The 16,766-nt window shown below is 44.3% G+C and overlaps 1 protein-coding gene and 1 pseudogene across 3 annotated transcripts; one reads left to right on the plus strand and one right to left on the minus strand.

Moving 5' to 3' along the window:
* Positions 1–16,766, plus strand: part of LOC113015543 (neural cell adhesion molecule 2-like) — a 298,755-nt pseudogene that overhangs the window by 259,326 nt on the left and 22,663 nt on the right.
* On the minus strand, positions 3,650–5,344 carry LOC113019692 (nuclear factor 7, brain-like). Of its 3 annotated transcripts, none has more exons than XM_026163504.1 (2): positions 3,982–5,329; positions 3,650–3,678 (listed from the first exon to the last, which is right to left on the minus strand). In XM_026163504.1, the coding sequence occupies exons 1-2, from the start codon at positions 5,327–5,329 to the stop codon at positions 3,650–3,652; spliced, it is 1,377 nt and encodes a 458-aa protein (XP_026019289.1). The 3 variants fall into 3 exon arrangements, with proteins under 3 accessions (XP_026019289.1, XP_026019290.1, XP_026019291.1); XM_026163505.1 differs by lacking the exon at positions 3,650–3,678 and adding an exon at positions 3,764–3,833 and having other exon boundaries at positions 3,963–5,344; XM_026163506.1 differs by lacking the exon at positions 3,650–3,678 and having other exon boundaries at positions 3,921–5,344.

Here is a 16,766-nt window from a genome sequence, read left to right on the forward strand (position 1 = left end):
GAGGGACCGCTCCAGCCTTCATCCGCCTTCGCTGGAGGGTCCGAGGGACCGCTCCAGCCTTCGTCGTCTGCTGGAGGGTCAGTGGGACCGCTCCAGCCTTCATCAGCTTCGTCTGCCTTCGCTGAGGGGAGGGTCCGTGGGACCGCCCCAGCCTTTGTCGTCGCTGGAGGGTCCGTGGGACCGCTCCAGCCTTCATCCGCCTTCGCTGGAGGGTCCGTGGGACCGCTCCAGCCTTCGTCGTCTGCTGGAGGGTCAGTGGGACCGCTCCAGCCTTCATCGGCTTCGTCTGTCTGGATCAAACTTTTCACTTGGTGTTAAATGTTTGATTTTTGGGTGGGGGGAACTGTTACGTTTCGGTGTTGTCAGTGTGTTCTTTTTGGCGTGACTGTTATGTGTTTCCTGTTTTACTTTGAAAGTCTGTGTTATCTTAGTCTTTTCAGTTTACGTTTCCCTGTCTCGTCAGTTCTGAGTTGCCCCAGCTGTGTTTCCCTCTTGTTGTCCATTTTCCTGATTGCTCCCTCTAGGTATTTAAACCCTGTGTTTCAGTGTGTCATGGTCGCGATCTCCCCCGTGTTGTAAATAGTTTGGTGTTTTGTTGTAAATAAATAGATTTGTCGATACTTTCGTTTCGGGATTTTGGTGGTGAGCTTTAGTGGGGGTTTTTTGTGTGTTTTTTTTCTTTCTTTTTCCTTTATTTTTACTTTTTTCGTGTTGCACTCCGGTTGCCTAGGCCAGGGTGTAACACACACACACACACACACACACACTAATGACTCGCTCTCACATCTATTTGGGTTTAATGTCAGGGTATATTTGTGGATGAAAGTTTTGTAGGACACATGATGTGGACAGTCTGGTAATCCCAGAATATTTTAATGTAAGAAAACTCCAGACAGCTCTGGAGAAAGTTTCAGAGTAAAAGCCCTGGAGTGTTTTACATGTTATTCTGTTGGATTCAATCTGACGGAGCTGATTCATAAACACTTCACTGCCAGGTATCAGGTGACCTGCAGAGACTGATCCTACAAACACTCAGAAACAGAGTAAACCAAACTGCACCACAGTGATCAGACGAAACCTTCCTGACATGAACGCAGCTCCTCAGTAAAAACTGTGAACCAGCAGAGAGACTACACCCAGCACCATACACCACCTCTCTGACACAGTACACCCTCGGGCAGGTGGTGTCCCCATAAACAGTCTGAGAAGCTCTGATTATTTACTATGTTCAAACAAACTGAGTGTCCACAAACGTCTGAGCTCACAGTGAGAGCTGCTGGCACAGTTTGGAGGTGTTCTGCCCCCTGCTGGACACACAGAGCTACAACATGAGGATCAGAGGAGGCTGGTGCTGCTTCACCTTTAGACACAAGAAGGAGGTCAAAAAATGTAGAAACAGAGATTGTTTTTAAACCTGTAAAGGAGGAAATCCTGACGAACCAATCCACAGCCAGAAAAGAAGTCTAACTCTGTGCTGCTCCAATCAGGAATCAGCTCTGTTACTGTGTGAGTGTGTAAAGTCACAGAGTAGCTGGTTTCAAATGTATCTATAAAGTTTATTCACATTTTATTTAGGCTTCAAAAAACAGTCCAAGTTTATTTCTTTGGACTTTGTTCACTTAGCGCCACCCGGAGGACAGTCAGCTCCCTGCAGCAGCTCTGGAGGACTGTTAACTGATGAAGAGCTCGGACTGCACAGCCTGCTTCATCACCGACTTCTTTAAATAAGCATGACCACGATCAGTCGCAGCACCTCAGACAAACACTTGTTACACAGCAGCCACCTTCACACCGACTGAGCTCCATCACAGCTTCAGAGCTCAGCTTACTAAAGTCAAAGTTTATTTCCTCTCAGGTTTCTTACTTTCAGTAAAGTTTCACTGTTAGAGCCCTGACCAGCATCCTGCAGCATCTGGAGCAGCTGTGTGGTGCTGTCATGGCAATAAGGATCCAAATCTGTGGGGATGTTTCCAGCAGGGGTTATAACCTGCAGCCAGCAAGGTGTGCCTAATAAAGTGGCAGTGTTTATGTCACAGTGCAGCAGCATCAGAAAACGGTGGTTTAAATCTCTGTTACAGGAAACCTGAAGAGTTAAAACACCAGAGAAGAAAATCTAAACGTTACACAAAGAACATGAAAGAAGTAAACTTCATAAAAACTTCACAAATGATGCTTTAAATGAAAAATAAATCCCTGTAAATAATTCAACAGGTCACATGTTAGAACCACCTTAACTAAACTCTGTAGCCGGTCACTGTGGTTTGTCCCAGCAGCTCTTAGGAAACAAACTGCTAACTTCAGTGTCAGCACACACTGTTAGTAAACTATGCAACACTGAATTCAGGTTTCAGTTGTGTTAAGTTGTGAAGTTGTGATGAAAGTCTTCTTACTGACACAGGTAGGATGGTCAGGCGTCCTCTGGTCCTTCACCGTTCATGAACTGTCACTTATAAAATGCTGCCAAACATCAACTACACTCAATAACTAAACGTGTGCAGGTTAAAGTGATGGACGCCCAGATCTGCACTCCAAATACAAACAGACTAAAGGTGTTTCCTCCAGAAACAAAGACAATATTTACAAAGGTCTCACAGGTAAATTGTGAGCGATCACAGCAGCATCTCATCCTGACTAACAGCTTTTAGATGCAGGGAGAGCGTCGTGGTTCAGAGGTGGTTCAGCAGATGATGAAGGCCTTTCTGTTGCATTGTGTAGTGCTGTGGAGGCCATGATGGTCGACTGGGTCTGCTTCTACTGAACTCACAAACACTTCTGAGGTATTTACACCTGAAGCCTCATTGAATGTGAGTCAGAAACAAACGGCTCAGCTGTGATTAATGGATGTTTCCCTGCATTTCTATTTTCACACAGTTTATTTCTTACAGCAGGAAAACTGAACAGAATGTATGTAAGAGGTCAGAGTGAGGATGACGTCACTTAATACAGGAAATACATGTTTGTCTGTTTTGATGATGAAGGACTTCTTCAGCTCTGTAAACAGCTACACTTGAGAGGACAGAGGTGATTTCATGGATCAATAACAATGTGTTTATCAGCTTTCATCATCGCAGTGCAGACATGACGTCAGATCTATCAGAGTGAAGGCCGTCTCTCTGATGACGTCACAGAGCAGAGTCCTTCTGTCCAATAAAGGATCTCAGATCAGCTGCTGCCATCTTGTGGCCACAGTTGGTTACTGTCTCTGAAAGTTGTCTCATGTTTCCTGTTGTCCTGCTAACAAAGGCTGGAGCTCATCATGCTGAGAGGGCAGCAGCATTTTGTGGCTCTTCACACATGTTCATTATATTCTGATGATCCTGGATGGAGACAAACTACAGATAAGTGTGTTCAGCCCAACTAGTTTATCTCATTACAGCAGTTTGATGTTTCCCTTTGAATCCCCCTGAAGATCCTGACAGTGAAGCACGTACATAATACTCCAGCCTTTCAACTCTGAGCTTATTTAGTTCTATTAATACACTGAAATCTCATTTGTGTCATGAAGAAAGTCTTTAATCAAACAGAATTCAAAGATCAGAAACATTTCATATATGGAGTTAAACATGAATCATTGTTTCAACAACATATTTATTGTTGTCATAAACAGACAAGAAGACAACAACAAACTGCTCCTCCCATTCAACACATGTCAGTCCATATCCCAGCAAACTAAATCATCTCCATTTACACATCAAATAGAAACATGAATCACTTGTAATGATTAGAAACTTGATAGAATTTCAAATCTAGTTTGGGGAGTCATTCAGTGAGAAACAGTGAAATGATTTTCCATGTGAAAAGGTGGACAGCAGAAACAGAAAGAAACAGTGAAACTAAAAGAGAAACAAAGAGCTTTGGAACAACGAGGCAGCAGGAGGACAGCTGCAGTTTAACAGCTTCAACTCACTGACAGGAAACAACATTAGAAACATCATCATCCTCAACTCATCTGCTGCACTGACACTGACACCTTCAACGGACACACCTTCAGTTTATCATCAGTGTCAATGTATGGAAACATCCTGTGAGTGAAAGTGTGTGTGAAGGTGTGTATGTGTGTGTTAGTATCAGGATCAGAGAACGACAGCTTTCCTCTGTTCCAGTCCAGATTCACTCTGATCCTCTGGAGCTTCTTCTCTACTGAGAGAGCAGATTCTGCTGATGGTGAGTGTGCTGAGTATTTATCTTTATATAACAATATTTTCCATAATCCAGATTGTATGTCTCCCTTCCTCTTCACAGTCTCTGGTAACACACCCAGTCTCCACCATGTACTGTCTCCAACTTCAACATCCCAGCTGTGAGTCCCTGAGTTAAAGCCCTCAGAGCCCAGGACAGAGCAGGACCAATCAAACCTCTCTGGATTATCAGGAAGCTGCTGCCTCTCTCCTCCTTCTCTCACACTGGTCAGATCTTCAGACAGGATGAGTTCTGGATGAGCAGTGTTTGGGTCCAGAATGAGAGGAGTGTAGGAGACCATGTCCTTCATGTTGTTCCAGATGTTGAAGGTCAGGTTGCCCAGGTGTTTGGCCTGGTCTATCAGAGCTCCTGAGGGCAGCTGTGGATCATCCAGCAGGGGGCAGCGCTGGACTCTTTCCACTGCAGCCTTGTAGTTGTGCAGGAATGAGACGTCTTCAGCTCTCAGCTCCTCCTCTGTGGCTCTGACTGTGTCTGAAAGAGCTGCTATCTCTCTGCTCAGAGCCTCCATCTTCTCCTTCATCATCCCACTCTTCTGCTCCTCTTCCTCCCTCAGTGCAGCCAGCCTGGCCTCCTCTTCCTCTGCTAGAAACTGCTGAAGCTTCTTAAACTGCTCCTTAATCTGCCTCTCTGTGTGTCGGGCCTGGACCTTAATGTGTTCTGCTGTTTGATCAAACTTCACTTGAACTTCTTCACAAACCTTTAACTTCTTCTTTAAGGGCTCCAGAGTTTCCTGAAGTTCCTTCTTGTGTTGTTGTGCAGCTTCATCGATGGGTCTGACTCTGTGATTGGTGTGTTTTTCTGCGTCTCTGCAGATGTGACACACTGGCTGCTGATGGTCCAGACAGAAGAGTTTGAGTTTCTCAGAGTGCAGACTGCAGAGAGCCTCTGAAGCTCTCTGATCTCTCTCCTGTAAGAACGACTCACACAGGTTCTTTAAAGCCAGATTTAAAGGTGGATCATCCTTTGAAGATCTTCTGTTACAAACTGGACACTCGTGTGTTGGTCTCTCTCTCCACCATCTCTTCAGACAGTCTTTACAGAAGCTGTGGCTACATGACAGAATAACAGGATCTCTGAAGACCTCCTGACAGACCGGACAGCAGAGATCCTCCTCTGATCTGGAAGCCATTGAGTCTGTGAGTGAAGCTGAAAACAGCAGACAGGAAGTACAGTCAGTCCTGGCTCCCCTCCCTCCTCTACCACCTTCACTGAAACTTCCTTTGAGTCGTGTTTTTGCTCAAACTCACATTCAGTGTGTGGAGCGTCAGCAGCTTGACGCAGCAGTGTTGGAGTTTTCCACTTTTCTCTCCTGTAGCTGGACTCACTCAGAGGAAGCTGCTAGTTTGGTCTGAGCTCAGTCTGATCGTCTGTGCGTCGCTCTTTACTGAGGACGAAGAACTTCCTGTTTCCTGGTTTGTCACATTTGAGTGACGTGAGGGGAGGAGAAAATGTTGCTGTTTGACTTTTAACTAAGGTGTGTTTCAATCCTGCCTGCAGCTCAAAAGCTGTAAAACAGGTTTTGTGTCTTTTCACCTCCACAGGTCACAGCATGAAACCTGTTGTGAAGTTTATAAAATAAAGTGTCACTCGGTGGTGCAGCTGTTTGTCAGCTTCTATTTTAGACTTTGTTCTGGTTCTTGTTCAGGTTCCCAGCAGTGGGAGTGTAATGCAGTCACACACACACAGGTGGTGTTAAGGTGGATTCACTTAGTTACAGACAGTGGTGTTATTTCCTGTAACTAAGGGTGTGTTTCACTCCAAAGTTCAGACATTAACCTGCCAGAAGTTGTAAAAGTTACTAATAAAGAGCTTTTATCTCATTTCACATGTTGTCCACAATCTCCTCGTGATTACCTCTGGAAAGCCCCGTGGCACAGCTCTCCATCCAGTGCAGCTTTATGGTCATTGCTGTGGTTCCAGAATCTTCTCATGATGACCAGTAGGTCCCCAAACAGCATGACCTTTGACCTCAACCCCTGCCTGGGCTGTCAGCTATGGTCCCTACTTCTCGCTGGGTCTCTGAAGATTTCTCAGGAGATTCCACCCTTGGGATCATTTCTTCCAGCAATGCTCTGCTGCACCTGCATCTCCTCACTAGAGGAAAAACTTCTATTTGGAAAACATGTCAACCATCATCAAACCAAAATTTCCTTTCAGTTCAGTGAACTTCACTTATCAAAAAATATAATTATTTATTATTTATTAATTATATTATTGGTTTATCACGTTTTCACTTTCACTTATAGGCCATCAAAGTGTTTATTATCTTTACCCAAATAATTGGAGCAGAACTTGTTCCATATTCAGTTTTTCAGCAAAACGTGTTTGAGAAAAGATTCATTCTTATATCTGGAGGAATAAATATATTTCAATAAATATTAACATTAGCCTGCGACTTTGTTCCAGTTTTGAATTTTGGCCCACTGTGTATTTGAGTTTGACACCCCTGATCCATAGCTGGCGATTTTTTGTTTTTATGGGCCGATGGATTTTTTGATTTTAAGGAAGGGTATAGATAATGAAAGGTGTTGGATTGGCCAATTGGTCATGATCGACTCTGGGCTGGACCAATTACAGTCGAGGAGGCCGGATGCACCCTCCCCCTTGTTTAGCAATCACGTGATTTTCGCGCATTGCATGCCGGGAACTCGTGGCAAAACAATCCAAGTACCGCATCAAATGCAAGCGTTTGCAGCGCCGCAAAACGTTCATTCTCCGGTTCCAATACCTTCTTGTTTTTTCTTTGCCGCACAAAAAAGTCTCGACGAAAAGACAAAGAAAAGATACGAGGAAAAAATCAAAGGAGTGAAAGGGTCAGACCCTTACGAGCACACAGAGGGACCAAAGACGTCAGCGTGCTGCCCAACTTTCACCACGCTCATATTTATAATCATACGGTTCTTGGAGTGAGTGCATACACTCATGAAGTTTAGTAACTTCAGGTCACTGCAACAAGCCCAGGTACAGTTTACCGACGGATGGGTGCAGGACCTTGAAATGCACCGTGTAGAACAAAAGACCATCATAAGTTTACCAGTCTCACAAATCGTCGTCATAAATACACATTCGTTAACCGTTTATTAATATAACCTTTGAGCTCAACGGTAATTAATTAGTAGTGGAAATAATTTCTGGTTCATCACAGAAATGTAGCAGTGACAATAATATTGTATGCTGTAATCGTACTGGACAATTAGTGATACAAAACACCTGTTTTACCCTGTGAATAAAAGTATATGTTTCTGTCAATGTACCATAATAACAGAAGCGAAACACAATATTGTGTCAGGACAATTCACTATTTGTGAACAATAAACAAAGGAGCATAGCGCGGCAATTTCTGTTCAGCGCCAGACTTGCTTGTAACCTATATCACCAATTATGTTAAGAAAAATGACGCATTAACTACAACAAAACTCTGACCTTTGTGGGAATGCTTGGAGCAGACTAACCTGTGAGCTGGAGAGTTCTGAGACGTTATGTTTGGTATATCCAGACCATCCGTCGGCTCTTACTTCGGAAACATGGCTTAAAAATTTTCACTTCAACGACGTAATCCGATAAAAAAAAAACGATCTCTTTACCCGTCGGCTTCCCGTGGCTGTCATGCGACCGGCTGTTGCAGTTAATAATACAACAGCTTCTTGCCATTTTTTGGGTTTCTTTTTATCGCTGTGTAACTGAGTTCAATTGAAAGCCTGCGTGCGCTAGTACCTCTTGCCACAAGTTCCCAGAATCCTTTGCGGTTTTACCCCTGAATGACGTCACATTTTCAATCTTCATCCCGACTTTTTGTCCCAGTCCAGCCTTGCCCTGATCTAACCTCTCCTCTTCCTCACAGCTCTGATTTCTCTGAGGGAGATGTTGTGACTGTAATCTGTGAGGAGGACCAAAGCGTTTCTGATTGGACTGTGAGGAGAAACACAAGCAAACTGCAGAGGGCTGAGTGTGGAGATGGGCGGGGACAACAGCAACGTGATCAATCATGTTCAATCAGTACGCTGGTGCCTCACGACACCGGAGTTTACTGGTGTGAGTCCAGTAATGGTGCCATCAGTAACCTGGTTAATATCACAGTCACTGGTAAGCTGATCACTCTCACTTTACTTCTTATTGCATCCACAAATTGAGCTGAACATGCAGGTACATAGATTCTGTGCTGTTCTTCACTGATCACCTACCTGACTGACAGAGTAATGAAGGACTTCCCTCCCTCGGTGCTTCTTAATGTGTGAGGATATTCTCCATTACTGAGTTAAGACTTCCTTATTTAGATCTAAGCTCTGGATTATCTTGCACGTCTCGTGGCTCCCAAATGTCTCTTAAGTTATTATCCTCTGTAGCCTCATACTTTAGCTTTACTTGGCAAATGTGAATGCTTTGTGTGCTGACAAACCCTTTTGCATGTAGTGTTTTTATGAAAAGCCTTATAATTGCCTAATTCTGTGTTTTTGTTCTGTTACAAAAGCAGGCATTCTTACTGTTGTTTAATATTTTAATCAAACCTTTAAGTTTAATTCAACACAAAAAGCCCCACTGTAAACAAATCCACAGAACAGAACCAAACTCAGCAGCCAAACAGTTTGTCCTCAGTGCAGGTCGACATTCAGAAAAACCAGCTGCCTCAGCTTGGATGGGCTGATGTGGTTTCTCCTTAGTATCTGCCCAGTTTTTGAGAAGACCCTCCAAAGGAACAGATGTTGCCACAATGCACAGTCTCCCCTCCATCACCTTCAACAGGTAGGGAAAGACTGTGGCCTTGGCCTCCCACCAGCTCTGTGGGCCTTCTCCTTGTTGGATGAGGGGCTCCTCAAGAAAACATTTCATCTCCATCATAACATCAGCTGTAGTATTTCTCTTTGCAGCATCTCCTGCAGCTCTTTCATCAAAGAGGCTCCACACAGCAGACGTCTGTGGCTCCTCCTTCACTTGGCCCTGTAATGGTGGAGCTGGGTGGGAGTGCACTTTGCTGCTGCAGTTATTCTCTGAAGTGCCTCATCAACAGCTCTGTTGTCACTGAATGCTGAAAGCTTTTTAAATCTACCATCCAGTGATGCAGCTTCTGAGTGGACGGTGTTGAACTCCACACACAGAAACTTTTCACACTCACTGCTAATTTTGTTTTACAGTGAAGCCACTCTGCTCTGCTAGTCCCAATATCTTTCACCTGCAGCAGATGCTGCTTCGTTTGCAGCTGTCAGTCATATTTCTGTGTTTTTGTGTCGCACTCTCCTCCACACTGCTGTCTGTCATCTCACAGGTATGATGTGCGGAGCGATGCTGAACTTCCAATCCCAGCGTTTCATGTTGCAGGATCAATTCCCATATGAAAATATCAATATCTAATTTGATTACATTTGTTTTTCATCATAAATATGACAGACAAAAGTAAATTCAGCAATTAGCGGTATGGTCTGCAATACCCTGTTAACAGGAACTACACTCACCACCTCTCATTCATGTGCGTGTTACGGCTCTGCAAGAGTGTGAGCCAATGAGAAACCAGAGGCACAAAACTTTAGACCACAAAACACACAATCTGATGTTGGTTTGTAAAGATGTTGCTGATGAGACTTTGTAGAAAGCAGCTGGTCTGAGTGATGTGATCAGAGTGCAGCAGATAATGTCTGACAGCAGTTTGAAGAGCAAATGGATTCTGTTCTGTTCTTCATCATCACCTACCTGACACCTCACAGCTGTTTCTCACCTGCAGGTCACACAGGAGGATCTGTTGGACTGAAGGTCAGCCTGTCAGTTCCTGCTGTGCTTCTTGTTGCTGCTGTTTTCTTCATGTAGAGAAAACAAAAACAACAAAGAATCAGGATCCAGCCTCATGTTGAGCTGCAGCAAAATAAAATGTCTGAATCTTTTTAAATCAGCACTCTTAGTCTCCCGCTGGTGGTTTCAGCGTTGTCAGTGAACCTGGGGAACATGAGATGATGCTGGTAACAGAAATCAAAGGGAGTGAACAGCAGACAGGGATCAGCTGCAGGTTTAATACACGTCCTGAATTTGGTTTAGTTTGAAGTTTCTGTAAAATAAAACCAAACGTTGTGATTTGTCTCTTTATAAATAAAGTTGAATTGAATTTCTCTCTGAGCTCCTGCTTCTGTTGTCTGTCAGTGATTTTATCAGTTGGACATCAAGTAAAACTTTGGATAAAATGAAAACTGTTCACACAGTGTCTGTAAATCCACGGGTGAAAATAACACATGTAACATTCACACAAGTCCACGAGTGATTGAATGAAATGTGATCATGGAAAAATAAATTCAAAACTATTCAAGACTTTTACCATTAACTGTCATTCTATTATGAAGTAACAGGAAGGTAATAACACTAAAGCTCTGCTTTCTTTGTGTGCCTGTGCTAACAGCAACTAATGAGAAATGTGATGACAATTGTCCAGCTTTGTCCTTTTATATTCTACCAAATGTGAAGTGAACCTGTGGTTATACAGTAACGATAAGAGCATCTTTATTAGTCCCACATGTGGGAAATTTGTTTTGTTACAGCAGGAAGTGGACAGTGCAGTTACATAGCAAACATGAGAGAACACTGGAATAGAATAAGAAACTGTACACAACTGTACCGAATAGAATAGAATAGAGTGATAGTATAAAAATAGAATACACATGCTACATACAACTGAGTACAAATACAACGTTGTCAGAAAAAGAGTGTTACACTTAGTCCTGTTGCACATGTGTGTGTTTGATCAGCTGCAAAGTCTTTGTGGTGGAGTCTGACAGCAGAGGGGAGGAAATCTCTCCGTCCCACATCGTGGGTGCTGCAGCCACTGAAGGAGCTGCTCTGAAGCGCTATAAAGGTTTGTGATGATCAATACAGGTTTACAGCTCAGATCATACTGAGTTCATTATGACTGATATAAATATGTGATAGAATAATAATAAATCGAGTAAATTGTGATTGACAAACAGTTTTAAAGAGAAAGTTTGTTAGTTTAAATTGTGTGAAAGGTCAGAGATGGAGAGAACACCAGGCTGGGGCTGAATATCAGTGTATTACATGCAAATCTGATTGGATGACAGGACAGAGCATAAACTGAAGCTGGCATGGATGTTCTGGGTCTCCTGCCTCTGTGAGATCAGCAGGTCAAAGATTCAATAGCAAAACTTGGTTGTTCCAGCAGCGACGCCGAGGGCAGTGAGCTCTGAAACCCTCCCAGATGAAAACGTGCCCGATCGAGAGGTGATCTGCTGCTGATGGGTGACGAACCTACTCAGGTCTCCAGCTCTTATCAGAGGAGGCAGTGAAGACACCTGAGCTTCAAGGCAGTCAGGCTGGGCGAGTCTGTGATGACTTTTATCTAAGTACAATCTGAGTATTTTACCTGTAAGTAATCTTACAGTATTATGTTATATTGTGAGTCCTTCTTACAGATCTTCCTAGGTTGAAAATTAAACAGTACTAAATGTAACAAGTAGACAGCAGCACTAAAGTCATCAGTTTAATGGACACAGAGGAAGCTTTTCAAAGGCTTAAGAAGAATAACATGATGCTAGAACATCACATTTTATAATATGACAGTAAAAATAACTCACAGAGATCATCTTCTATGTTTTCCTCCATAAGGGCGGCGAGCCTGGGTCCAGCTATTTGAGTGGTGCCTTGTTTTGGTGAAGCTTTTGAATTGCTTGGCCTTTGAGGCCTGCATGGAGCTCAGGCTGACACTAAGCACAGGAAAGGCCCACAGTGGGTGCACACACAGGATACAGATCTGTCAGGTCATGATCAACAACCACTGACCAAAGCCCACTGATCTCTGACCTCCCAGCCCATTCTTCCTTCAGTGGGCTGCTTTCAGTCATTATGCAAATGTTCTGTTTATAAGATTGAGGAAACCTGCAGTCAGCTCAGACTGAAGAAGTCATGTGGTGAGTGAAATAAATACAGAGGTGACCACCTCTGTATTTATTTCACTCACCACGTGATCCCATCTGCCTGGACTGTCTCTCTGATCTGTTTAAAGCTTTAAACAGTGAAATCAATAACCAACGTGTCCCAGCTGTGTCCCGATTCATTAAAAACTATCACAAAAAAGGAGGTAGACTTTAGAAACACTGAAATTTCTAAAGTCTCCACTAAATCAGGGTCAGATGTGTGTGAAGGTCCAAGACGTTTGCTGGATGTGAATTATCATGTGCAATGCTCCAGTTTGACCTCACGGGGGCAGTGTTGTTTTACACTCAGACTGCAGGACATAATAACAGTGTTGGAGTGTGAAAGTAAAGCAGCTTTTCTCTCAGTGTATGCAGAGGGATTTCTGATGACATCAAACTGTTTGTGTGTCTGTTGTCACAGCAGCAGCCATCAGTGACACCAGCACACAAAAGCAACACAACAGCAGGTTCAGATACTCAGAGGAACAATTCATTTCAATGTCTGACCAGTTTGTAGTTTGTGTCTGAGTTCAGTTTAAAAACTTTAAAAATACTGATCACAAGTTTCAAACAAACAACATATAAGAACATAAGATGGAAACAAACAGAGTGAAACAGAGTTTGTTTCCTTCCTGGTTTCCTGGTTTTCGTATGTTTGTCACACTTAAATGTTTCAGATCAAACACATTAAAATATTAAACAAAGAAAACAAACTGAAGTTTGTAAATGAAGATGTTTGTTATTAAGGGAACAAATCCAAAGCTACATCATCCTGATCTGAAACATTTAATAAGTGTGACAAACATACAAAGAACAGGAAATCAGTTTGAGCAGCTGTAATCAAACTGTCAACCTTCACACTTTTTACTAAAACCTTTAATTCTCCACTAACATCACTTTGTATCCACGGTCACTCTAATGGACCCTAGAAAATAAGATAAAACACATTCAAAGACTATTTTGTGTTGAGAAGAAGTTTCTGGCTCTTATTCTATTTTCTAAAGGAGGCAAACAGCAAACAGGACTCTCCAGCTGCCCCGGAGCAGATTGTAATCATTGCTCTAGACGAGCTTCATCATGTTGCAGACACACCTTCATGCTCAGGGCAGCCGTTACCTGTGTGCTCTAAGAGAAGCAGGAAGATTTAGGGTCAGATTTACTAACATGTGGAGCAGCAGCAGCCGCATCACAAAGTTTAGTATGTTATGTATTTGTAATTTTGAGTTTTACATCTCTTGGACAGAGATATCTTTTGCATACTTATAAATGCACCATGTGGTAAGCTGTATACTGTGTCTACTGCTGTACTGACAATAAAGCTCTTGAATCTTGAATGTGTATCTGTAAGAGTGTCACTGTCAGGAGACCTGTCTGTCATAGTTGCTGCTGGGAGGTTATTACTGGGAGGGAGATGTTATCAGAGTCATCAGAGCTTCATCGGCTCAGAGTCGTTATCGCAGCACCAAAACTTTGTCAGTGAACTGGAATGAGCTGGATCTGAAACAAAGGCAGCTGTTACTGTGTTAGATTCACGTCTGCATGTTGAAACATCTTATTAAAAGTAAAGATGTGCACATACAGGCACGTGTCACAGTGACGCTGAGGATCCTCAGAGTCCTCTGCACAGTGCTCAGGGATTTCCTCATCTTTCATGTTGTCTGTCTGTTTGAATTCAAGCATCATCGTCAATAACTGAGCGTCTGACAGCCTCAAACAACCAGAGCCTGAAAATAAAAAGCCTCTTTGGTGGAATTATGCTCATATTTAAAATTTCTGTCAGTTACTTTATTTTCTGAGGGTTTTTTTGTTGTTCTTAAATTAGTTTTCAGAGCTATAAAGAGTTGAGTGCAGGGGTGTCAAACATAAGGCCCGGGGCCCAGAATCAGGCTGGCAAAGAGTCCAAATCGGCCCAATGGACATTTTTGGAGAATGTGAAGGAGGAACGTCTCTGCCATGACCACTCATACAAAACCAAATGAATGAAGTAACAGAGAAATGACAGAAAGTTCCTGTTTTGTTTTTCAGTATTTACAGAAATTTTTAAAAAGAAATTTCTTTGCATTAACAAAAACTTTTTTACAGATATTTAGATGAGCTGCATTCCTCTGATGAGGACTTATAGAAAATGTGCATAAGGACTCAGAGTGTGTGCAGAGAGTCATCATGCACTTGATACCATGACAACAGGACGGCCCTGAGCCCTCAGACCCCCAAACACTGAATTCAAGCCACAGTACTCTCTGAAGACTGTGAAGCATGGCAGTGCAAGCATCATGATGGGGTCTGTTTCTCTTACTATGGTGTCGGGCCCACTTATCTCATATCAGGGATCAATTTGCTTATATCGAAATACTTGGAGAGGTCACGCTGCCTTATGCTGAAGAGGAAATGCCCATGAAATGGGTGTTTAAACATCACAACGACCCCAAACACACCAGTAAGTGAGCAGCATCTTGGTTCCAGACCAATAAAATTAGGGTCATGGAGTGGCCAGCAGAGTGCCCGGACCTTAATCCAATAGAAAACTTGTGACATCAAAAATGGTGTTTCTGAGGCAAAACCAAGAAACGCAGAGGAATTGTGGAAGGTTGTCAAATCCTCCTGGGCTGGTATATCTGTTTACAGCTGCCACAAGTTGGTCGACTCCATGCAGCACAGATGTGAAGCAGTTTTCAAAAACAGTGGTTATACATCTTAGTTTAGTGATTCACAGGAATGTTAAATCTTAACATTTTTTCAGTTTATTGAGTAAATATTTGAGTTTTTGATCACTGTTTTCTTCATAAATGTAGACAGACAGACTGATTTCACTCATTATCATTTTCTTTACAAACCAAACTTTTATTTCCAGAGATATAAAAAAAACAAAGTTAAACACAACAGTGTTAAAAAGGGCACAGCCGAGCAAAACACCACAAACACAAAAACAAGCTGTCTCCCAGTGGGCTGGGCTTGAGGAGGAAAAGTCACATGGGGCATCATCAGTTTCTTTCTGTCCTTGATCATGTTTTTCGTCGCGCTGGGTAACAGTGACTTCATGGAAAGTCAGTCTCAGCATTATTCAGCTTTGAATACTTTGCAGCCCTTTCAATTGTTTTCTTACGTTTTTTTCTCAGGTTTTGTTTTGTTGTGCTAAAACCCCTCTCATATTTTCTGCAGATCAGATTAATAAGAAGAGCAACAACAACAAGAAGCACAGCAGAAACTGACAGACCAACTATCAGTCGAACAGATCCGTCCTCCTTCCCTTCATCCTTCCTTCCATCCTCCTTCCCTCCATCCTCCTTCCCTTCATCCTTCCTTCCATCCTCCTTCCCTTCATCCTTCCTTCCATCCTCCTTCCTTCATCCTCCTTCCCTTCATCCTTCCTTCCATCCTCCTTCCCTCCATCCTCCTTCCCTTCATCCTTCTTCCCTCCATCCTCCTTCCCTCCATCCTTCTTCCCTCCATCCTCCTTCCCTCCGTCCTTCTTCCCTCCGTCCTTCTTCCCTCCGTCCTCCTTCCCTCCCTCCTCCTTCCCTCCGTCCTCCTTCCCTCCGTCCTTCTTCCCCCCATCCTCCTTCCCTCCATCCTCCTTCCCTCCATCCTCCTTCCCTCCATCCTTCTTCCCTCCCTCCTCCTTCCCTCCATCCTCCTTCCCTCCATCCTCCTTCCCTCCGTCCTTCTTCCCTCCGTCCTCCTTCCCTCCCTCCTCCTTCCCTTCGTCCTCCTTCCCTCCGTCCTTCTTCCCTCCATCCTCCTTCCCTCCATCCTTCTTCCCTCCATCCTCCTTCCCCCCCCCGTCCTTCTTCCCTCCATCCTTCTTCCCTTCGTCCTCCTTCCCTCCGTCCTTCTTCCGTCCGTCCTTCTTCCCTCCGTCCTTCTTCCCACCGTCCTCCTCTCCATCCTTCTTCCCCCCATCCTCCTTCCCTCTGTCCTTCTTCCCCCCATCCTCCTTCCCTCTGTCCTTCTTCCCTCCATCCTCCTCCCCCCGTCCTTCTTCCCTTCATCCTCCTTCCCTCCATCCTTCTTCCCCCCATCCTCCTTCCCTCCGTCCTCCTTCCCCCATCCTCCTTCCCTTCATCCTCCTTCCCCCCGTCCTCTTTCCCTCCGTCCTTCTTCCCTCCATCCTCCTTCCCCCATCCTTCTTCCCTTCATCCTCCTTCCCTCCGTCCTTCTTCCCTTCGTCCTTCTTCCCTCCATCCTCCTTCCCTCTCCTCCTTCCCTCCATCCTTCTTCCCTCCATCCTCCTTCCCTCCGTCCTTCTTCCCTTCGTCCTCCTTCCCTCTCCTCCCCCCCATCCTTCTTCCCTCCGTCCTTCTTCCCTCCATCCTCCTTCCCTCCATCCTTCTTCCCTTCGTCCTCCTTCCCCCCCATCCTTCTTCCCTTCGTCCTCCTTCCCTCCATCCTTCTTCCCTTCGTCCTCCTTCCCCCCATCCTTCTTCCCTTCGTCCTCCTTCCCTCCGTCCGTCTTCCCCCCGTCCTTCTTCCCTCCGTCCTCCTTCCCTCCGTCCTCCTTCCCTCCGTCCTCCTTCCCCCCATCCTCCTTCCCTCCGTCCTTCTTCCCTTCGTCCTCCTTCCCTCCATCCTTCTTCCCTCCATCCTCCTTCCCTCCGTCCTCCTTCCCTCCGTCCTCCTTCCCCCCATCCTCCTTCCCCCCATCCTTCTTCCCTTCATCCTCCT

Source organism: Astatotilapia calliptera, chromosome 3, assembly GCF_900246225.1.
Source record: "Astatotilapia calliptera chromosome 3, fAstCal1.2, whole genome shotgun sequence".
Lineage (NCBI taxonomy): Eukaryota > Metazoa > Chordata > Actinopteri > Cichliformes > Cichlidae > Astatotilapia > Astatotilapia calliptera.